General features: G+C 40.4%; 1 protein-coding gene across 1 annotated transcript in view; it reads left to right on the top strand.

Moving 5' to 3' along the window:
- The window catches only part of C5H4orf45 (chromosome 5 C4orf45 homolog), a 132,929-nt gene that overhangs the window by 67,745 nt on the left and 40,336 nt on the right, over window positions 1-24,848 (top strand). The window contains exon 4 of the mRNA XM_043902311.1: window positions 5,940-5,998. Coding sequence (XP_043758246.1) covers window positions 5,940-5,998 — 59 coding nt within the window. The remainder of the gene's footprint in view (window positions 1-5,939; window positions 5,999-24,848) is intronic.

Here is a 24,848-nt window from a genome sequence, read left to right as displayed (position 1 = left end):
ATGTCAGCTGTGTTGACAAAAGTGCCTAGAATGCATAGCAATCTGGAGCTAGCTATTCTCTTCCCAGGACTCAAGAAATCTTAATTGAGCAAATTGAAAACAACCCATTCAATAGAGAGGCCCCTGGTATGTGGTCCCACTGTCTCTGGACACACAAAAAATGGCTGAAAATAAGTGCTTTGGGGCCCATGTGGGCTCTTGCAGTTGGGGAGGAATTCATAGGAAGTTTCTCTGTGTTGTCATCATTGTTGAAGTTTTTAGGGTGACTATTGGCCTGCACAGTGCCAGCCACATCTCAAATGACTGTAAGCAACTTGAGGTGTGAGATCTGTCTTACTTGACTTTTTATTGACAGCATCCACAGCCTTCTTCCTAGTGCTTAGCACGGCCTAGAAGATCATGAAAAAATGATGCGAACTGGAGACTGAAATCTCGTTCTTTTTCATGCAGTCTTTGATAAGAAACCAAGTTGCAGAAGGAGGTGGGGGAGGGGGTGTGTGGAATGAGCTTTTAAGTGTGCGTGAGCTTGAGAATTATTCTCCTCCTAGGCTATTCAATAGTGATTCAAGGACTACTTAGCTTTTCTATTTTTTGCTGAAACTTAGTTATAATGTTCTGTTCACAAAGCCGGTGCAATCACCCCTAGTGCAATTCTGTACTGTAAAGCTAATTGGACAATTAACTTGGGAGGAACACACTTCCTGACCTTTGAATTAACAACAGTGCCAACACATTAGAAAACTCCGAGGGTGAGAGCAGTCGCCAACCAGGCACTTAATTATATTTCAGGAACTGTGGCCTGGACACAAGCAGAGACTTGGGAAGCTCCTGTGTAGCTTTCCTGTAGCTTGAACATTTGAGTCCACTCATATTTCAGACCCTGGTAGGGACCATCCACCAATTATGGATAAAAGACTGGTTGCAGAATGATTGGCTACTCATCACAAATCCTAACAATTCCCAACAGAATAAGTTCTAGTCTTGCTAGAAGTCCTCATGTATCTTGAATTATCACGTGGATAAGGAAAACATTAATCTCCCTGGAGAAGTACAGAAAAAAACAATAGAAATGTGCCTTCTCTCTGAGGCTAAATAAGGCAGTTAGCATTTATAATGCTTTTCAAGACAAATCTATGTGTGTGGTCTTAATGAAAAACTGAATATGGAAAAAGAGCCAGCTGAAGAATTTTTTATTTTCCCCTATTTGCATGCTAATCTGCCCACTATCCTTTATAATGTTTCAGTTTTCCCATTGATAAAATGGGCATTGCATTAGTTTTCTGTTGAGCATTATCTATTGCCACTAAGTTAGAAGCTGAAGCTCTAGTACTTTGGCCACCTGATGTGAAAAGCTGACTCATGCTGGGAAAGACTGAGGGCAGAGAAGAGGATAGTAGAGGATGATACGGTTGGAGGACATCACTGACTCAATGGACATGAATTTGAGCAAATTCCAGGAGATAATGAAGGACAGGGAAGCCTGGCGTGCTGCAGTAAACAATAACATCTTAAAGCAACACCATTTATTTGCTCACAGAAGCAAATCATAGATCAGAAGTAGATCAGAAGTCCAGGGAAGTCTAGGCGTGATTCTCTGCTCAGAACTGAATTTCAAAGTGTCAGTTGTGACAGTGATCAAATCTGAGGTTTGGGGGCTCTTCCAAGTGCATTTGTTTGTGGCAGATTTCAGTTCCTTGTGGCTATAAGACTGAGGTCCTATTTCTCTGCAGCTGTCAGGCAGGGACCAGTCTCAACATCAAGAAGCTGCCCACATCCCTTTGTCGATGGTCCCCGCAATCTCTAAAGCCAGCAACAGACGCTCTCCCTCATGTCCAAATCCCTCTCACATTTCAAATGCCCTTTGCCCAGAGGAGCCCAGGTCATTTAAAGAACTTGAATGATGAAGTTAGGGCCACCAAGGAGAAACTTCCTTTCTTAAAATCAGTTGGTTTGGAATCTTAATTATACCTTAAAATCCCTTCACAGCAGTACCTAGGTTAGTATTTGGCTGAATATCTGAATAAAGGTTTATATATAAGGGAGTGAGCATCTTGAGAGTTTTTAGAATTCTGCCTTCCACAGGGAAAATAATGTCATGTAATATTATTATAATCTTAGAGTATTGTCAAATAGATTAGGTGAGATAAATGTGTAAAGCACTTAGCATAGTATCTAGTACAATAAGTCTAAAGAAGTGGGATCTAGTATTATTAATGCCTCACTATACTATGTTTTCTTGCCTACATGAATTTTAAAATTATATTATGATAAGCACTTTAGAAACATAATGGAATATGTTTCTCATTATTTGGATACTCTACAGAAAACACATACTATGGTCAGAGTCAAGGAACACAGGAAACTTAATGTTTAGTCTGTTTGCTAAAATTTGGTGAACTAATTCAAATTATTTTAAACCAGTGCAATAAAAAAATGGGAGATCAGAATATAATTCATATTGGTACTCAGCTCAAGTCTCCATATCCTTTGGCATGAAATGAATTATGGGCCTCTGCATTGTTGTTCACTTTTTGCTTTTTAGTAAGAAAAATGCATCACAGAATCCATGCCTTAAACACTGACATTTTTCAGGGAGAACTGTTTTGTTTCTACCCCTGCTCTGAATGTAAAATGAATGCTTCAAATGCTCTACCCACACAAAGGCCTGATGCCCCCTTTCTTCCTTCAATAGTTCCAGTCGAGAATAGGCAGCATTATGCAATTTGGTGACCAGGCGCCAACAATGAGAATGCTTCTCCCTGGCTGTGGGAAGAAAAGCAGCTAAGGGGTTAACAGTAATATTTTGCAAATGGAGGCAAGTGAAGAAAAAATTACATTAGCATAAGAAAAGGTAGGCTTAGGGGATTTTCCACTCCACTGTTTGGTATAAGAGCTCTATGTTACCACGGAGGAGGATGGCAAGAGAAACCCTAGCGTTATGCTGTTCTTGTAATGCATGGCCATTGTACTCATCCTACTGAAGAGAAAGTCCTCCTAGTTACCAAGATGGGAAATGGTCCTTTCTAGCAAGAAAAGTCACAACTGGCTATATTAGGAAAAACACCCTGAGTTAAGCCTGGCAAGAAAGTAAGAGGATTCCTCAGTTAATGTCACTTCTAGAGGAGAGGTGGTTTGTGATTAAAAGTAAAAATATTAAGCAATGATTTTCCTTATTAACTAGAATGGACCTCAATGTCTGTAATTAATTTCACTTAAATTTAATAGCTCATTTGAGAAATTGTGCCTAATTCACAGTATCTAAATGTAATTAGCAGATATTTCTTTTTCCTTAATACCTAGACTTATTTAAAGATTGCTTAATAGGGAATATCCAATTTCAAGTTATAATTATTTTTGCTAGTTGAAAGCAGGCAAAATAACTGCAAAGATTCTTACTGATCTCCTTAGCGTAGAACATATACTACTCAGTTGTTACCTGTTTCTATGAAGGTGCTGAATTAGTTTTTGAATCAGTCTTTGCTTCACTTTTATGAATAACTGACCAGTAAAAAAAAAAAAAAAAATTTTTTTTTATTCTGAATTTCATTAGATTTAACAACAAAGTGAGCACAACTGTACAAATAAATCATGATGAATCTCATTAATTAAGACAGAAGGAAAAAAAAAGAAAAAAAGACAGAGAAGGGTCAGCTTATTTTAGATAAATTTCTATGACATTATATGCTGATAACTATAGGAGAAATAGGGTAGGGTTAGAGGCTAATGAACGCATTGTGTGTTTCTAAGGAAAACCTTTCCAGATTAAACCAGTAAAAGTTTGGGTTATTAAAAATGAGAACAAAAATCAAAGATCATCCCAGCCCTGGAAAATTTGCCCATAAACTGATAAGAAAATTATTTGTAAGTCAGTTGATAAGATTGATATTCAGGGAATAGGTGTCAGGAATCAGTTGAGACTCAGGAGTTTGGGGGAGAATGGATACATGTATATTTATGACTGAGTCCCTTTGCTGTCCCCCTGAAACTATCACAACATTGTTAATTGGCTATACCTCAATATCAAATAAAAAGTTAAAAAAGAAATCAGTTGAAAAACAAAAATTTTGCCATTACAGACAGATTGTTGTTATTTAGTCGCTAAGTAGTCATGTCTGACTCTTTGCAACCTCATGGACTGTACCCTGCCAGGCTCCTCTGTCCATGGGATTTTCCAGGCAACAATACTGGAGTGGGTTGCCATTTTCTTCTCCAGGGGATCTTTCCAACCTGGTATCAAGCCCGCATCTCCTGCATTGACAAGAGGATTCCTTATCACTGAGCCAACAGGGACATCCTAAACACAGATTATCACTTTTCAAACCTTTGGAATAGTGGCTTAGCCTTGCATTTAAGTCTTGTTTATTTTGTCCCTTCCTTTGTTGATTATTTTACACGTGGACATTAAAGATCTAGAAGTGATCAAGTTTTCAGATCTTCGTCACTGAGAAATGACTTAAATAGATCTGCTTTCCCAACACAACCCTTGATCAGGAAAGGCGTTATAAAGCAAAGCTTGAGGAAAAGGGAAGAAAACAGGGGAGATAAAAAAGAGTACCAGTGATTTATTTAAGGTTAGCATTATGGTATGATTTTGCTACTTTCCCCCCTTTTTCCTTTTTATTGATGTATTTGAGGTTCATTTACAGTGTTGTGTTAGTTTCTGGTGTGTAGCAAAGTGGTTCAGACAGATAGATAGATAGATTCTCTTTCAGCTTATCTTCCATTGTAGGTTATTACAAGGTATTGAGTATAGGTCCCTGTGCTATACAGTAGGTCCTTGTCTGTTATCTATTTTATATAAAGTAGTTGGTATCGGTTAATCCCAAGCTCCTAATTTTTTCCTCCACTCTTCCATTTCCTTTGGTAACCATGAGTATGTTTTCTATGTCTGTGAGTCTGTTTCTGTTTTGTAAATAAGTTCATTTGTATAATTTTTTTGGATTGCACATGTGATATCAAATGATATTTGCCTTTGTCTGATTTATTACACTCAATGTGATAATCTCTAAGTCTGTTTATGTTGCTACAAATGGCAGTATTTCATTCTTTTTATGGCTGAGTAATAGCCCATTGTATATATATCCCACATCTTTAACCATTCATCTGTTGATGATGCTGTTAAGATGCTCCATAACTTGTCTATTGTAAATTATGCTGTAATGAACATTGGAGTGCACATATCTTTTCAAATTATAATTTTCTTCAGATATCTGCCCAGGAGTCAGATTGCTGGATCATATGGTAGTTGCATTTTTAGGTTTTTAAGAAACCTCCAGACTGTTTTCCATAGCAGCTGCACCACTTCACATTCCAACCAACAGTGTAGGAAGATACCTTTTTTCTACACCTTCTCCAGCACTTACTATTTGTAGACTTTTTGATGATGACCATTCTGACCAGTGTGAGGTGATACCTTGTAGTAGTTTGGATTTGCATTTCTCTAATAATTAGTGCTGTTGAGCATCTTTTCACATGAGGGTAAGGTGATGTGAAAAAAAGCTAAGCTGAGTCTAAATAATGTCATGTTATAGTTGTTGGGGGGAAGGGATCGTTAAGGAGTTGGGATGGATATGTACACAGTGCGCTATTTAAGACTGGTAACCAATAAGGACCCACTATGAAAAATAAAAAATAAATGGTAAGTCCTGGTTTTGAGTGCATGCTCATGTAGATACAGGATATTGAGATGTTTCGAGATTGCAGATGACACTTTCTGCAGACCCAACACCTGTCCTTTTATAGAGAGGGCAGGGAAAGCACAGAGGGTCAGATTTATTTTACTTCTTGTACCTTTTCTTCTCAGTTCAAGAATCAAAAGACCATCTTTCCTCAACTGAATCTAGCATTTCTTGTTTAATTGCTCCACCTGACCGCCTCTTTGACTAGGAACCCAGACTCTCAGACATGTTTATGCCCATTGAATTTTCTTCTTTTTACAGTATGAAGACCACAGTCATGCTGCTATTGACAAACTAAGCCACAGATACCAGAGCCCATGGTAAGCATACTTACATCATTTAATTAATATTTCCTCCTAAATTAGTAACAGGGTTAATTTCTTTTTACTGGAGTGAGTTGCTTTATAATGCTGTGTTAGTTTCTGATGTACAGCAAAGTGAATCAGCTCTACGTTTACCTACATCCCCTCTTTTTTGATGTCCTTCCTGTTTAGGTCACTACACAGAATTGAGTAGCAGTCCCTGTGCAATACAGTAGGTTCTCATTATCTCATTATCTATTTTATACCTGCATTGTTCTTCAATTACTCAGTCGTGTCCAACTCTTTACGACCCCATGGACTTCAGCATACCAGGCTTCCCTGTCCTTCACCATCTCCTGGAGCTTGCTCAAGCTAATGTCCATTGAACCGGTGATGCCATCCAACCATCTTGTCCTCAGTCATCCCCTTCTCTTTCTGCCTTCAATCTTTCCCCACAATCAGAGTCTTTTCAAATGAGTCAGTTCTTTGCATCAGGGGGCCAAAGTATTGGAGTTTCAGCTTCAACATCAGTCCTTCCAATAAATATTCAGGACTGATTTCCTTTAGGATGGACAGGTTGGATCTCCTTGCAGTCTAACAGACTCTCAAGAGTCTTCTCGAACACCACAGTTCAAAAGCATCAATTCTTCGGCGCTCAGCTTTCTTTATAGTCCAACTCTTAGATCCATACATGACTGCTGGAAAAACCATAGCCTTGACTAGACGGACCTTTGTTGGCAAAGTAATGTCTCTGCTTTTTAATATGCTATCTAGGTTGGTCATAGCTTTTCTTCCAAGGAGCAAGCATCTTTTAATTTCATGGCTGCAATCACCATCTGCAGTCATTTTGGAGGCCCCCCCCCAAATAAAGTCAGCCACTGTTTCCACTGTTTCCCCATCTATTTGCCATGAAGTGAAGGGACTGGATGTCATGATATTAGTTTTCTGAATGTTGAGTTTTAAACCAACTTTTCCACTCTCCTCTTTCACTTTCATCAAAAGGCTTTTTAGTTCATCTTCGCTTTCTGCCATAAGGGTGGTGTCATCTGCATATCTGAGGTTATTGATATTTCTCCCGGCAATCTTGATTCCAGTTTGTGCTTCATCCAGCTCAGCGTTTCTCATAATGTACTTGCATGTAAGTTAAATGAGCAGGGTGACAGTATACATCCTTGATGTGCTACTTTTCCAATATGGAACCAGTTTGTTGTTCCATATCCAATTCTAACTGTTGCTTCCTAACCTGCATACAGATTTCTCAAGAGGCAGGTCAGGTGGTCTGCTATTCCCATCTCTTCAAGAATTTTCCACAGTTTGTGGTGATCCACACAGTTAAAGGCTTTGGCATAGTCAATAAAGCAGAAATAGATGTTTTTCTGGAACTCTCTTGCTTTCTTGATGATCCAACGTATGCTGGCAATTTGTTCTCTGGTTCCTCTGCATTTTCTAAATCCAGCTTGAACATCTGGAAGTTCTTAGTTCATGTACTGTTGAAGCCTCACTTGGAGAATTTTGAGCATTACCCTATTAGCATGTGAGATGAGTACAATTGTGTGGTAGTCTGAGCATTCTTTGGCATTGCCATTCTTTGGGATCGGAGTGAAAACTGACTTTTTCCAATCCTGTGGCCACTGCTGAGTTTTCCAAATTTGCTGGTATATTGAGTGCAGCACTTTCATAGCATCATCTTTTAGGATTTGAAACAGCTCAACTGGAATTCCATCACCTCCACTAGCTTTGTTCGTAGTGATGCTTCCTAAGGCCCACTGACTTCGCTTTCCAGGATGTCTGGCTCAAACTGACTGATCACACCATCATGATTATATGGATTGTGAAGATCTTTTTTGTATAGTTCTTCTGTGTATTCTTGCCACCTCTTCTTAATATCTTCTACTTCTGTTAGGTCCATACCATTTCTGTCCTCTATCAAATCCATCTTTGCATGAAATGTTCCCTTGGTATCTCTGATTTTCTTGAAGAGATCTCTAGTCTTTCCCATTATATTATTTTTCTCTATTTCTTGGCATGATCACTGAGGAAGGCTTTCCTCTCTCTCCTTGCTATTCTTTGGAACTCTGCATTCAAATGGGTGTATCTTTTCTTTTTTCCTTTGCCTTTCGCTTCTCTTCTTTTCACAGCTATTTGTAAGGCCTCCTCAGACAATTTTGCCTTTTTGCATTTCTTTTTCTTGGGGATGGTCTTGATCCCTGCCTCCTGTACAATGTCATGAACCTCCATCCATACTTCTTTAGGCACTCTATCAGATCTAGTCCCTTGAATCTACTTCTCATTTCCACTGTATAATAGTAAGGGATTTCATTAAGGGGAGGAATGGGGCAGGGCCAGTGAGATGAGAGCACAGTGGAGGAAGAGGGAACCAGCCTGTTAAGAACAGCAGCTGGATGGTGAAGGGTGGGGCCTTTAACTATGTAAATGGTTGTTTTCAATGAAAGAACAAAAATATAACTTTTTTGGTTAAAAGCCCCTCATTTCATGCTGTTGGCCTAGAAACCATCTTAATGCATTAATGTTGGTTAATCAATGTAATCCTACTAAAGTCACACAATGGCTTGAATTGGCACTCTCTTAAGGCAGCTGGTAACCTAAAGGAAACATGTCTAGCACAAGGCATGTTCAGTTACAGGAAAAGAGCAAAACATAGACTTATCATCTATTGGAACATATAATTCAGATTTCTAAGGGAAAAGAGATCAACCAGCATTGCTGTTACAGGAGTGCAGATTCAATAATGCCTTTGTTCTCCTTAGAGTTTTGGAGGTCAGTGCTTCTGCACTTTGGGGACACCGCTGCTTACAAACCTTCTGGCCTCACTCTCAGGCTTGGCAGAGGCTCTGAAAGAGGATGACTCTACCAGCTCCAGGTGTGCCCCCCTGATTGCATTCTCTTAGCTGTGCCAAGAGCCAACTCCTTCCTGGGCAAGATTTGTGTTTAGCCTCCCCGACTGTTTGCATGTTCTGTCGTCAGTCAACTGCGTTCATTCAATAAATCCAGCATCTCCTATAATCAAAGCACTGCTAGACTCTTCAGCCACAGTGCTGAACAAGTGCCTAAGAACAAAGAGAAGTCACTGGGGACTTCCCTGGTGATACAGTGGATAGGAATCCACCTGCCAAGGCAGGGGACACGGGTTCAATCCTCAGTCTGGGAAGATTCCACATGCTGTGAGCAACTAAGCCCATGAACCTACTGAGTGAGGCCTTGTGCAGCAATTACTGAAGTCCATGTGCCTCGAGCCTGTGCTCTGAATAAGCGAAGCTGCCACAGTGAGAAGCCCATGCATTGGCATCTAGAGAGTAGCCCCCGCTCGTCTCAACTAGAGAAAGCCTGTGTGCAACAACATAGACCTAGCTCAGCCAAAAAAATAAAAATAAATGAATAAATACATTTAAAAAAAGAGAATTCATTGAAGGATTTAAAATAGGGAACAATGTGATCCAATTTTGTTTTAAAAGATCACTCTGGAATATTGAAGTGCTGCATGGAAAAAAAAATTGAAAAGTGACAAGATAGTTGTGGGAAGCTCAGCCAGGAAACAGTTTCATTTCAACAAGTCGCTCTTGAGTTCTGTGTGCTCTGTAAACAATCCAAAATCAGTTGTGATGGTGGAGGTTGTGAGAAGGAAAGGATTTGAGCTCAGCTTTCAAAGGAACGCAGGCTTCAAATAAATGAGGAGAAGAAGTGATGATGTTTGCTATGACAACGAGGAGTAAGAATGTATTCAGATATAGGACAAAAGAGATTTTTAGCATTATCTTAATTTTATAGGAGAAGAAATTGAGCTTCAGATGCCAAGTAAGATACACAAACACAGGTTACAGAACTAATATCTCAGTCCAAGTTGACTGATTCCACAGATCTGGGTTGGGATCTGGGCTTGAATCTTTTCAGAAGGCTCTTCAAGTGATTCTGATGATCAGTCAGGGCTGAGAATGACTTGTGAGGACTGAAAGAAGAAGGGGATGAGCCTGGGGCACCCACACCGAGGAAAAGGTGAGTGAGCATCATGGAAGAAGGAAAGAGCCTCAGAGGCAGGGATCTGAGGACAATGGGAGGCTGTAAAATGCAGGGAAAAACTCAAAGAGGAGGGTTTATACAAGGAAATGGAAATCCAAGAAAACAATAACAGACAAATATTTGGAAGTTATCAATGGTCTCAGAAAAAGCATTGGAGGAAGAGAAGAATGAGTTGAGTGCGTATAAGCAGCATTGAAGAATTGTCGGCTGACGTAACAGAGCCAAGAGACTGCTCTGATTTTGAGACCAGAAGTCCAGTCAAGGACAATGACAGGATTTCCTCGCATACTTTGAAAATTTAACTTTCTTGAAATCAGGATGTGTTTTATGGTAGTTGTTTACAGATGTAGTGACTCTCTTTCTGACCCCAAGTTAATCTGTTATTGAATCAAAGGTGTGCTATTCAATTTATTGCATCTAAAACTGTCGTTGTTATTTGAATAAAGCTCACCTAGCAGTCGTGATCTTCAGGGTAGGTGGGGGAAGGTCAAGATTTTGAGCCTCATTTACAAGTGTAAATGCAAGAGATCTGGGTTCGGATCCCTCGGTTGGGAAGATTCCCTGGAGAAGGGAAAAGCTACCCACTCCAGTATTCTGGCCTGGAGAATTCCATGGACTGTATAGTCCATGGGGTCACAAAGAGTCGACTGGACACCTCTGAGTGACTTTCACTACTACTAATAAAGACAGGTAAAAACATACTTCAGCAAACTTGAGATGAAGGTCTGCTATGTGACAAGTTCTCAAAATTTAAAAAGTAATAAGCAGGGCCCTTGTGCCCAACTCACAAACTTTCAGGACAGATAGATGGAAAAAGAAGATTTCAATACAACATCCACTGATGGAGAATGATCACAATAACCAGGTGTGGGTTGACTTTATTCTTTTCCCTTCTGAATTAAAGGAAACATTCTTTTGTTTTAAATACATAAGTTTCTCTAGACAGGAGACCTGATAATTAACTCATTTTTATGTGGTCTCTTCTCGCAGCTGGGTGTTTTCCAATATATACAAACAGTAAGTCTAATTTCAATAAGAAGAATGAAAAGCACAGATAGAAAGTGGGAGAACAGTTTACAGTCAAATGAAGAGTCAGTTTATAAGAGAATGTACTGCAAATAGTGAATCAGCAGGACTTTTTGTCTTGAGACGTGAAATCTGTAAACGTTACACGTTACTGAAAATTGTAGAGCGTAGCAGTATACTGCTTTCTTTTCCTTACTTTTAACATAGAGTTTGCCATATAGGGGTACTCAATACTTGGTGAATCAGATATAAAAGACGAAATCCCTGTTCTTATTGTACTCAGAATGGCACAGATTGGTACAGCTCAAGCCGGAAAAACTGGAGGACTTTTGGTCATGAGGACTTCCTGAGTGAGGTGAAATTTAAGCTGCATTTAGAAGGAGAACATTAGGAAAATCTCTGGTTGCCTCCCTGGGTAAACTTGTTATCCATGCACATGAAAGGCTTGCTGAGATTATGAAATCAACAGACGCATTCACAGGCAAACCTCCGTCCAGAAAGGCAGTGCCAACATGACTGTGCCCTTAATGTCACTATGAAGTTGCCTCTTTGCCATTTGTTTGCCAAGGTATCATTTGTCTTCGGACTAATGTCTTCACGGTCTGGTGGACAGTCACTGTCAGTAGATGGTGGGGTTGCGGGTGTGAGTGTCGAGGATGCTGCAGATTCTGAGGTGAGGGTGACCAAACTAGGTGTCAGTCAAGAAGAGAGGAGCAACATTAGTTTTAAAAAGTCAAAATTAACTAGAACATCCCCTAACTTTTCATTTATTTGAGGGTCACAGCTCTTTTCCGTGGGTTGGCTCTCCTGTGTCTGCCTCCCTATAATCAAAGCATTTGTTTGTCAGCTCCCATTCTCAGAAGGTGCCCAGCATGGCATAGCTGAAATGAGAATCAAGAAAAGCTGGCTTCACCAGGAATTTATCCTCCTACAGGAAAAAAATGAAGGCGGTTTAGCTGGAAAGGAGTCCAAAAGTGTTTGCAGTGATGCAAAGTCAGAAATAGCCTAATATCCCCCAAATGAGGGATTGCAAGCAGTGGTGAAGTGGAATCTATAGTGATTGAGAGATGTAGTACATATATACAATGAAATATTACTCAGACATAAAAAATGAAACAATGCCATTTGCAGCAACATGGATGGACCTAGAGAGTGTCATATTGATTGAAACAAGCCATAGAAAGACAAATAGCACATGAAACCATTTATATGTGGAATCTAGAAAAATGATACAAATGAACTCATATACAAGGCAGAAATAGACTCACAGACATAGAAAGTAAACTTATGATTACCAAAGGGAGTAGGGGGAATAAATTAGGAATTTGGGATTAATGCACACATGCTACTATATATAAAATAGATAAAACAACAAGAACCTTCTCTATAGCACAGGGAATTTTACTGAATATTTTGTAGGAACTTATAAGGGAAGTTAATATAAAAGAGAATATATATATTCTTATATATATATATACATGTGTTTGTGTGTGTATATATATATATATATATAAAACTATGCTATACTCCCAAAACTAACATGATACTGTAAATAAACTACACCTCAATAATAAATAAATTAATTAAATATCTTTAAAAACAAATAATTACAGTTCATACAGGGGAAAGGGGGGATTCTGAAGACACTTCCCACATTCCAGTCCCCATTTTAACACCTGGAAGCTGTGGCACCTGTGACAAGTTATTTAAACTCTTTATGCCTCAGATTTCCAATCTGTAAAACGATTATAACAGAGTCTACTCCTCTGGAGTAGACGTTTTATACAGATGTGTTGTTACACACACAGCACTTAGAACAGTACTTGGTACATATAGTAAATGCTCAGTAAACAGTGTGACCATATGTTTATCACCTAAAATAGGACACTTTTGAAAGTAAAACAGGAAGCTAATGGAATTAGGTCACCTGGACAACAGACTAACCTGAAGGTATCCTGAGCAAATCAGGGCATTCTATTAATAAACATTCTCAATTTGTTAAATGAAATACATTGAAATAAATAAATTTAAATAAATCAATTAAAATTCTTATTACATTGTTAGGAAAAAGAATCAGTACAGAGATTCAGTATGGGAGAGAAACTTCACACTATTTCACATCATATTTCACACTATAGAGTTAATCTCACAAAAGTAGAACAGAAAGTCCAAGAGACAGAAAAGAAGAAAGTAAAAAAGAAGAAAGAAAGAAAGAAATTAAAATTAAATTAGTCTAGTGTCTAATAGACCTCAAAAGGGATCAGAGAAAACAGAAGAAAGAAAATTAATAATGTAAGAAAATTTCTCAGAAGGGAATACGTGAATTTCCAGATTGAAAGGCTCTATCAAAGAAAAATGACAACAAGTGTATTAAGACATGTCACTGTGAAACTTCACTTCTGGGATGAAGACAATTGCCAAGCCTTCCAGAGGGAGACTAGGACACGTACAAAGGATCCGGAATCAATAAGGCATCACACTTCTTGCCGGGGATCCTAGGCTCTCGAAGACACTGGTCAATGACTGCTCTGTCTGCTAGAAAGTGACTGTCAACCTGGAATTCTATACCCCGCTCAACTATTAAATGGGAAGGTAGAAAAGAGACATTTTCACACATGTAAGTACTCCCAAAATGCATTGTTTCCTAAGAAGCAACTGGAGAATATCATCTAGCAAGATAATAAGGGAAAATCCAGGAAAAAGGAAGGAATATGATCAAAGAAGCAAGAGACCCAACAAAGGTGACAGGCAAAGAGGATTCTCAAGATGGTAAAAGAGAAGACCAGGAAAATGGACGTGCAGGAGCCCAGAGGAGGAGCAGGGCAAGTGGGGGCTCCCCAGGGAGCACTTACTTTATACAAATATTGAGTGAAGCCCTGAAGAAGCAAATGAGCTGAAAGTGGGTGATTTTGGAGAAGGCAATGCTGGGACAGGGAGCAGAGAGAAATGGGGAGTATTGTTCATTATAAACATTTTAGTACTACTTATTTATTATTTATTCATTTTATTAAAGTATAGCTGATTTAAAATATTATGTAAGTTGCAGGTGTACAATAATTAATTAGGCTGTGTTCATTCTTAGTTGCAGTATGCAGGATCTTTCACTGCAGCTCAAAGACTTTTCTAATTGTAACTTGCAGGCTCTAGGGCATGCAGGTTCAGTAGTTGTGACAGGGAGTCTTAGTTGCCCTGCAGCATGTGGGATCTTACTTCCCCAACCAGGGATCAAACCTGCATCTGCTGAATTGGAAGGTAGATCCTTAACCGGTGAACAATCAGGGAAGTCCTACAATATTGTGATTCACTTTAGTACTATTTATCTCTATTATGCATATGTACCTAAATGATCCCATTCAAATGGAAAAAAATTAGCATCACATTATGTGCAATGTACAAGCATATTATTTGATAAAAATGAAAGTGAATTATAAAGTGAGAGAAATAGAAACTCAGTTGAGTTTTAGTAGCTAGGGTTCCTAAGTTGAAAAAATTTCTAAAACTAGGACTTTCAGTACTAAAGAAATATGCACTGACCTGAATAAACAGGGCTTTCTGTTTATTCACAAAGGTAGAAGGTGTGCCTGTATTTGGCATGAATTAAGGGGTGTGTAGAAAATTGCCTGTTTTCTTTCATAATGAAATACTGCCAAAGCCAGTTGTTAAACTAGCACAGACTTAATGACAGCCACTATTTAAAAATATATTGGTACATAAATACTTGCTTTTCTCTTGGAGTTGTTTTCCTCAAAACATCCGTAAATCTTGACAACTTTCTATTTTAAGGCTGTCAGTGACTGGCACTTTGGAGGGATTTCTGTGAGCATTAAGGAGCAAAGTGCTGCAATTTTTTAAATTTTTGTTTTATTGAAGTATAATTGACTTACAATGTTGTGTTAATTTCTACTGTACAGCAAAGTGACTCAGTTCAATTCAGTTCAGTTCAGTTCAGTCGCTCAGTCGTGTCCGACTCTTTGCGACCCCATGAATCACAGCATGCCAGGCCTCCATGTCCATCACCAACTTCTGGAGTTTACTCAAACTCATGTCCATCGAGTCAGTGATGCCATCCAGCCAACTCATCTTCTGTCGTCCCCTTCTCCTCCTGCCCCCACCCCCTCCCAGCATCAGGGTCTTTTCCAATGAGTCAACTCTTCACATGAAAAAGTGACTCAGTTATATATAAATATATATAATATTTGTATATTCTTTTCCATTCTGGGTTATTGCAAAATATTGAATATTGCTCCCTGTGCTATACAGTAGGCCTTGTTGTTTATCCATCCTTTTAAAAAATACATTTCTTTGGCCCTGCCAGTTCTTAGTTCCAGAACTCAGGATCCTTGATCTTCATTGCAGCATGCGGGCTCTTCAGTTGCAGCATGCAAACTCTGAGTTGTGGCTTGTGGGATCTAGTACCCTGACAAGGGTCAAACCCAGCCCCTCTGCACTGGAAGCCTGGAGTCTTAGCCCCTGGACCACCAGAGCAGTCCCCTATCCATTCCTTATATAATAGTTTGTATCTGCTAATCCAAATCTAACCCTTCCCCACCCGTTTTCCCCCTTGGCAACCACAAGCCTGTTCTGTCTGTGAGTCTGTTTCTGTTTTGTAAGTAAGTTCAGCTGTATCATATATTCAAGTCTATATATAAATGATATCATATGGTATTTGTCATTCTCTCTCTGGCTTACTTAGTATGATCATCTCTAGGCCCATCCATGTTGCCGGGGGTGGCATTATTTCATTCTTTTTAATAGTTGAGTAATATTTCATTGTATTCTTTTGAGGTTATCCGCACTCATTCTTCTTTTTGTTACTTAAAAACTGCCTCTGCACTTCTTCCTCTGGACCCACCCACTCCCAGCCTCCTCCCCTGAGATTTCTCTCCAGCAGGGTGGTGCAAGGGGAGGCCTCTCAGGAAGCTCCGGTGCAGTAGAAACAGCTCAGAGGTCCCAGGCTGGTCCCCACTATGGGGCCACACAGATGGTGGAGGCCCATTTATTCATTCAGTAAATATCCAGCTGCTGACCTCATGCCAGGCACTGGAGATTCAAGAGTGAACAAGATAGACATCGTTCCTGCCTTCCTTATATTCTATCAGGAAACACAGGACAGACACAGCCTAATGTAAGGCCAATCATTTCACTGTAGGACCTGTTGTAAGGGTGTGCACAGGCTGCCCGTAAATGTTTCTTGTTGGATGAGAGGCTATTATTCATCCTGGGATGGAGCACTTAGAGCAGAAGAATATGATACAGCTGTGTTGGAAAGGAAAGTTAGTGGAAGAGACAGTGCTGTTATTCTTAAGAAGAAAACTTACTGGGCAATCACTCTGTCCAGGTGGAGAAAATTCAGTCCGTGTCAGAAGAGGACCCTTCACTGCAAATTACTCTCTGTGGAACTTCTGAAAGACACTGAAGCTGAAGTGTGTGCAAAAAAGGCACTTCTGACTTGCTGGCCTGTTTTCTTCCCTTTCTCAGCGTTACATACATCAGAACAGTGGCTCTTAGGGCTTGTTTCAGGAGACCAGTGTCACTGAAAGAGCAGCTGCTGGTCCTAAAGTAATAGCTTATTGTGTTGAAATCCAAGCATGGCCTGCAATCCAATACAGATGTTAGGCAAAGACAAAGACAGTTGATGTGCTGAAAAGAATACAGAAAAAAAGGGGGGCAAGGTGTGTTAGTGTTTTGATTGTTTCATCTTGCTATAATTGAGTCAAAATGTTTTTTAACTTTTTATTCTGTATGGAGATATAGCCAATTAACAGTGTTGTGACGTTTTAGGTGAACAACAAAGGCACTCAGTCATACATATACATGTATCCATTCTCCCCTCAATTCCTCTCCTATCATGGCTGCCGCGTAACATTGAGCAGAGTTCCACGTTCTATATAGTAGGTCCTTGTTGGTTATCCATTTGAAATACAGCAGAGTGTATATGTCCATCTCGAACTCCCTAACTATCCCTTCCCTCATCCCTCCCACTGGCAAATATGCCCCGACTGTGGTCATTTCAAACATCCTGTTATTACTGTGTTCATTGACAGAAAGGAACTTCAGTCCTTGTCCTCTTTGAAGAAAGAATTTGGCAAAGAGACCAAGACCGCAAAGTAGGTCCAGTGTTTATTAGAAGTACAGCAAATGTGGGAAAACACACAGGTAAATTCTCAGAGTGAGGTGTACCGTATAGGGGTAGCTTAGGTTGTTAACTCGTTATTGACCAGGGGATTTTTGCAGAAACCAATGCCTGTGGCTGGCGACTTTTCCTTTGGCTGGCCAAAAATTATTTCACTAACACTTCATGGGTAATTACATCCAATAGTTACACCTGACACACCTGTAAAGTCTTCTAATTTTCATGAAACGTTGCCTTCAGCCCACTCTCTGTAGAAGCAAAGGTGCATCCTCTAGCACTGTGTGTTTAATGTTCACTTTCAGTATCAGAATCAATCACCAAAGTCTTTTGTCTTTTTGTTTGCCTAATATTAATATTCACATCGTATGAATCAGAACTATATTCTCAAGCACTATCACTTCTGAGACATTGTGTTGCTCAGACAATCAGAGAAAGTACCTGCATAAAATTCACTGAAAAATTCTTCACTCAAAATTTCACCATGCATTATTTTTAAAAACTTTACACTTATAATATACACAAACCTGGAACAAAAACCTATCTGCAAAATGTGAATTATAACAACAATCATGTGCATGCATGTGTGTTCAGTCATGTCTGACTCTTTGCGACCCCATGGACTGTAGACCGCCAGGCTCCTCTGTCCATGGGATTTTTAAGGCAAGAATACTGCAGTGGGTCGCCATTTCATCCTCCAGGGAATCTTCCTGACCCAGGGATTGAATCCATGTCTCTTGTGTCTCCTGTGTTGGCAGATGAATTCTTACCTGTAGTTGTGTAATGAAACACCATATATACACATATATAAGTTGTATAATGAAACTTTGATCAATTTTAAACCCTAATGACTTCACATGGTGATGTTAACTGTATCACTATCTAAAAAATGTATTGATACGTCTCAGATAAATGATGTGTAATTATGGGGTTAGTCTTCTGGGGTTTCCTCCCCTACAATTGTGTCACCTGTAATTCCCTATCTGGGCTTCTACCAGTTGCCATTTTGAATCTTTTCCATGAGCACCCAAGTGAAACCCACAGGGGTCAAAACCACAATGCTCTTTTAGCAGCTGAGAAGTTGGCTCACAGAAGACATCAGATCTCATTGTTCTACAAACTTTTCCACCTTCCCCCAAAGCCCCCCAATAAAATGGTCTGATTCCCCCTCCCAAAAAAACTCACAATGCTAATGATATGATGACTAGAGGACAACTTGAGGCCTCCTCTGCACATGTGTTGGGCTGGGAAATCCTTTCCATCACAAAAATGAGGGAGCTGTGGTAGGCAGCTTTGTCTTTCATCCAATCAGGATGTGTCATTCCCATTGGTAGTTTATCTCAAAGGATCAGAATGAAACCTGCAGGTTAACCAGAGGCCCCTCTACCTCCTACCTCATTAGCAATATCTGTAGAAGTGGTTTGTGACTGCCGAGTTATCTCTGTCATGTCCTACTCTTTGTGACCCTATTGACTGTAGCCCACCAGGCTTCTCTGTCCATGGGATTCTCCAAGCGAGAATACTGGAGTGGGTTGCCATGCCCTCCTTCAGGGGATCTTCCCGAACCAGGGATGGAACCCGCATCTCTTTTGTCTCCTGCACTGACAGTCAGGTTCTTTATCACTAGTGCCACCAGGGAAGCCCTAGAAGTGGTTTACAGAAGACCAGTAATATCATTTAGAGGACTTCCTTGGTGGTCCAGTGGCTAAGACTCCATGCTCCCAATGCCGGGCCCCAGGTTCGATCCCTGGTCAGGGAACTAGATTCCACATGCTGCAACTAAAGAGTTTGCATGCTGCAACTAAAAATCCAGCATGCAGCAATGAAGATCCTGCATGTCTCAACTAAGATCCAGTGCAACCAAATAAATAAGTTAATTTAAAAAATGTCTTTAATATCATTTCTATCTACATGACCAGATGAATAAGCACCCCGTCCATTTTACATGCACCATTTACCATCCTCTGTGCTTTTCACTATCTTTCCCTTGTTCTTTCAAACCTGCTCATAATTTTCAGGTTTTCTGATGCTTACAGAGTTGGGCGAAATTCCTCCATCTTGTGAACATAGATGCTCTCAGACCTCAGTTTCAAGGGCAAAAGGGGAAATGGTAATATTGAACTCATAGAGTTGTCTTGAGGATGGTGTGTGAGTGTGTACGGAACCAGCATGGATCTGATACACAGGAGAATGGCTTCCCTCCCTGTTTTGTGAAAGTGTCAAGATAACTGCAGGATGAGGCACTTTCTTAAATATTTCTATTCATTCTTACCACTATCACATCAAAATAGATTAGTTCCAATCTTACTCTTTTCCATAAAATTTTGTCTAAGGACACTGAACTCTTTGGAGATACATTATTTGCTTTCTGCTTTAAAAAACACAAACTTACTAAAAATTTTTCCTTTAAAACATTTTTTGCCTTCTATCTTCCTGATAGTAGTCAAACTACTTTAAACATTATGAGTTTGGAAAGGCATCAGCTTTTAGTGGTTTTGAATTTATCATCTGGTATATCATTTCTCATCAGTGTTATCAAGTTCCATGATTGAAGTGTTTCCCCAAACATTCAGTAATGGGGCAGAAAGATGTACTGCTCAGATGGGATATTTGAAGACTATGAAATAAAAATCCAAGTGTCCCTGTAGCTAGGATGTTTTGAAGTTAATAGTCAGAAGGAAAGGTTTTGTTCAGCATTGTATTCGCATTTTTCTTGAAATTCACTTTATCCCAAATTAAATGGTCCCATTGATATTTGGAGAAGAAGAAATACCCTTTTCTGACCACTTTGGTTTATAGTCTTTAATTGGACCACATGTTTATTGAATCAGTAAGTCAATAAATCATTTTGGAGCCCTGTTCTTTCTATCAAGCAGCTTCTAGTGTAGAGGGGGACATAGACACATCTCTAATTCTAACACACAGCCAGATGAGGGGTACAGCCACGCTGGGTATTATGCATTCAACAGGGGTGAGGAGGTGGATGGGACAGGGGGAACATTCTGTAGAGGAGTCTGAAACAGTGAGATTAGATAGCAAAGGATGAGCAGGGATGCAGGGAAGGAATGTTTCATCAAGAAGAGCAGGCATCAAAGCCCGGCTTCGAATGGTGCAGTGAGTGTTGCCGTGCTGCTAGATCCTAACATCTAGGGACAGGTGAGACCAGAGGAGTTAGGAGTCAGACCAGGACCAGTTCACGCTTGCATTCTGGCCTTTAGAGCATCCCCAAGAAGAGATTTACATTTTACCCATTCATCCTTCTACTCAATACCCAGAGTGATGAAGTAAGGTTTACATTTCGAGCAGAGGGTGGGCATAGAGGGAATCAGCAGAGACAGGGGGACAGCCAGGCATCTATGAGAGAAGGATGGTGATTTAGGGGAACAAGAGGGAGAGACGGTTCCAGGATTATCACGGAGTGCAGATTTGGCAGGACTTAAGTATCGGATGTGGGGGGTGAACATAATGATGGAAGCAGCGGCAGCTTTCAATTTCCAGTTTGTGTGACTAATTGGATGGATAGTGGACTGACTGAGACCACTGCTATATTTAGCTTCCAAAATGCTATCACGAGATGGAACTTCACACATCCAGATGAACTACCTTGGAGCATACAATCATACATTTGGCAAAAAAACCTTTCTTTTCTAGCCTCTGCAGCAAAATAGAAAGATGGCAGAGTTTAAACAGAACAGAGCTGTTGTTTTCTGTCTAGCAGCCTAAAGGCTAACTCATTAAAATTCAAAGAAGAATTACATGGTGGGCGGCAGAACAAATGTTTTCTGCCCTGAGCAGAACTAAGGGACAGTTCCTCTGAGAATCTAAGTCGCTCTTTGCAGCTGTTCGGTAAGACATGATTCAGGCGTCACCTCCTCCTCGAAAGCCTCCACGACACAAACCAGCCCTTTCTCTGGCTTAGACACATATGGTGACGAGAAAAACTGGAAAGCAGTGCTGGTGTCACACTTGGCTTGACTTTGAAAACACGTGCATCTCTTATCTACGAGGTGCGTGCGTGCATGCTAAGTCACTTCAGTCACGTCAGTCGAGTCACTTTGCGACCCTATGGACTGTAGCCCACCAGACTCCTCTGTCCATGGGATTCTCCAGGCAAGAAAACTGGACTGGATTGCCATTCCCTACTCCAGTAGATCTTCAGGACCCAGGGATCAAACCCACATCTCTTGGGTCTCTTGCATTGGCAGGTGGGTCCTTTACTACTGATGCCACCTGGAAATCCCCTATCTACAAGGTATATACCTTATTATCTTATTTCTTATTTATAAAATAAATTAATTTGTATATAAAATGGGGGAAAAAGAAACAAATATATACCCAGTTGATAGTTAAACCCATAGAGAAGAAACACTCCCAGGAGTTCCTTTGTTTTAATTTTTGATTTTAATTAGTTTATTTTTGGCTGTACTGGATCTTTGCCACTGTGCGTGGGCTTTCTCTAGTTGTGGCCAGCAGGGGCTACTCTCTAGTTTCAGTGCAAGGGCTTCTCACTGATGTGACTTCTCTCGTCTCAGAGCAAGGGCTCTAGGTGCACAGGCTTCAGCAGTTTAGCACATGGGCTCAGTAGCTGGGATGCACGGCCTTAGCTGTTCTACAGCATGTGGAATCTTCCCAGACCAGGGATCGAACCCTGCTCACATTGGCAGGCAGATTCTTAATCACTGGACCACCAGCAAAGTCCTTCCCAGGGATTTTAAAACATGCTTATTTGAGTACAAATCTAAGGACAAAATGAACTGCAAAAAGCTTGGCGGGAGTGTTAGCTGTGTGACCCTGATTTTGTTGCGGGTGTGTCGTGGGTAAAAGTGAGCGGGCAATAATGCGGTATTCTTAGTCAGTTGTTCCTGCTATGGTTGAGACCAGGGTTCATGGAGTGGGAAAGAGGAAATGCAGATATTAAGATAAAACAAACCCTGAATTTGACTGGAAGATGTCTTTGTACATGTGTGTATGATTATGTGTGTTTGCATACGTATTTTTTCATAGTTCCACTCACTATAAAGGCCTGAACATGGGAACCAGCCAGGAGTAGTGAGCTCCCCTGGTGAATGAATGGTCTCTACCATTCAAACACTAAGTATTGGAAACCACCAAAAGGAACTGGAACTTCCTGGATCTGGAGAAGGAAATGGAAAAATGAGCCTGGCACCTCATGCTGTGCCAGACAAGGAAGTGCTCCGGGAGCCATGCAGTCCTGTCTAAGAGCTTAGGGCCACGCTCTAAGACAGGCTGGGACCTGGGACCCCGTGCTGCAGGGCCTGCGCCAGGACACACCTCTCCTCAAGGTACAATATATGGAGAAACTATATGGGGCTAAAATAACAGTGTGCATGTGCACTTGTGGCAAATTCTGGACCAAAAGGTACAAAGACTAAGAGACTCAACTTCCATTTCTGAGGAGCCAGGAGCAAAAACTGGGTGTTGAGAGCAAAAGTAGGGTACTGTGCATGCCCCTTGCACATAAGGCCACTTAAGGGGTGGGTAAACCACCTAAGCCACCCCTCCACCTCGATCCCTGGACAGACCCCTACTCTCACCCCACATAAGGAAAGAGCTTGATGCCCGTCTCCCCTCCCACTGTGAGCCAGCAAGGGAACCTGTTACTTGTTCTCGCTCCCTGCTGCTGCACTAGAGGCCTCAATAAAGCCTTGCCTGAAATTCTTGTCTGGCCTTTAATCAATTTCTATTGATTGGGGAAGTCCAAGATCCCTGGTCTGTATTAGCTTGAAGAGCCTCCCTTGGCCGAAAATGCGACAGTTTGAGGGAAAGATAATAACCACAGTGGATTACTATCCATCACACTTTCATACACACAGATGTGAACATCCATGAGTTCAAAGTGTCACTGAGAAAACTACAACAAACTGATCACACTGGAGGATTTCAGTAAAGCAACCTATTATTTTGAAAATGAGTAAATAGAAAGAATCAAATATTAATTCTGCTTTTCCATCAAAATTGCAAACCAAAGAGAAGATGAAGCAACTTTAAAAAACACAAAAGAATCTAGCTAATAAATGAAGAAGGAACAACAGAATTAGGATATATCACCACTTTGCAAACTCAAATTAATGAATCTAGGCATTGATCATCAGTGGCTGCCAAAGCCACAAAAAGATAAATAATCTGATTTTATGTACCTCTTGAAGGAAGGGTATCACATGGAAAGTTATTATGGGTTGAAACTGCTCACCCCTAAAATTTCCATGTTGGAGTCCTAACCCCCAGTACCTCAGAATGTGACTTTGAAGAGAGAGATGTCAAAGAGGTGATTAAGCTACAATGAAGTCATTAGGTTAGCCCCTGATTCAGTCTGACTGGTGTCTCTATAAGCAGGAGATGTGAACACAGACACACCCAGAGGAAAGATCTTGGGAAGATACAGGGAGAAGACGGCCATCTACACACCTAGAAGAGCAGCCTTGGGAGAAACCAGCCCTGCCGACTCCTGGATCTTGGACATCCAGCCTTACCCATCTGTGGCACTGGGTGATGGCAGCTCTAACAAATCAGTGCACTAGTCTTGCCCCCAAACCCAGGCTTAGGTCAAGCCTGTAAATCCAACCAACAATGGAAGGGGGATAAGATGACAGCAGAAAATATTAAATCACCATATGAAGATGTCAGGTGTAGGAATTTTCATAGGACAAATGGAAATTTTTATAGAAACAAAATGTGTTTCTTCAGCAAATAGTGAAGAGAAGTACAAGGAGGAGGAGGAGAAAAGAGATGAAAGAGACCTATGAATTAAAGAAAATATACAGGACTTCAGCAATTGCAGGTGTTAAACTTATTTGGATTCTGTTTCTGTAATAAGCGGGCTGTTAAAAAATTATAACATTGAGGAGACAACCAGAATTTTCAATGCTGAACATTTTGTGAAATTATTAAGACCTTAGGAGAAATAATGGCATTGTGATTATGTTAAGAAAAAGTTTTTACATCTTTCAGAGTTGCTGTCTTGGTTGAGGGGGTGGAGGATTAATTGGAAGAATTGAGGTTTAATACAATTAGCTATAAATTGATGAGTGTTTGAAGGTGGTGAAGGGTACTTGGGAATCTTTGAACTATTTGGTCTAATTGTATGTATCCTTAAGTTCCAAAGTAACTAAAGTGAAATTGTATCAAATTTATCCTTAGTTAATGAAGGTCAGGCTTCACCATCTGGATATATAAACTTGTCCAAAACTAAATTGAATCAATACTGTTATAGCCTCCCAAGCAGCCTTCCCCAGGAAGGCTGCCAAGCAGCAGAAGTACATGTTGCTGCCTTTTCTTCCCCTTGTGGTTTTCTGATTCTGACACAAACAAGCATCACCCAGGAAGTACCAGTCTGGAGAGATACCTTGCGCTGCTGAAACAGGCAGGACTTCCTGGGTGTCCTACAGAAAATCATCCATACCTGCAGCAACGTCAGGGATACCATCCAGCATTCCTCACAGGTGACCCTAGAACGGCCTAACATGCTGCTTTGCTGAAAGATTTTGGATGGCTGCCTCTGAGGCTGTGGGCACGAGTGATGGTCACTTTATATAAATTATTTAAAATACTGAACGAAAATGAATAAACACCTCTAAGTAGGTCCACATCATGGACAAACACTTGGCAACAGGAACCTTGTGGAGTGTGTTGTTCGGCACAGGAAGACAACATGCTTGA

The sequence above is a fragment of the Cervus elaphus genome, chromosome 5 (assembly GCF_910594005.1).
Source record: "Cervus elaphus chromosome 5, mCerEla1.1, whole genome shotgun sequence".
Classification (NCBI taxonomy): Eukaryota; Metazoa; Chordata; class Mammalia; order Artiodactyla; family Cervidae; genus Cervus; species Cervus elaphus.
The sequence above is the reverse complement of the archived record's forward strand: the minus strand, read 5'-3'. Positions and strand labels throughout refer to the sequence as shown.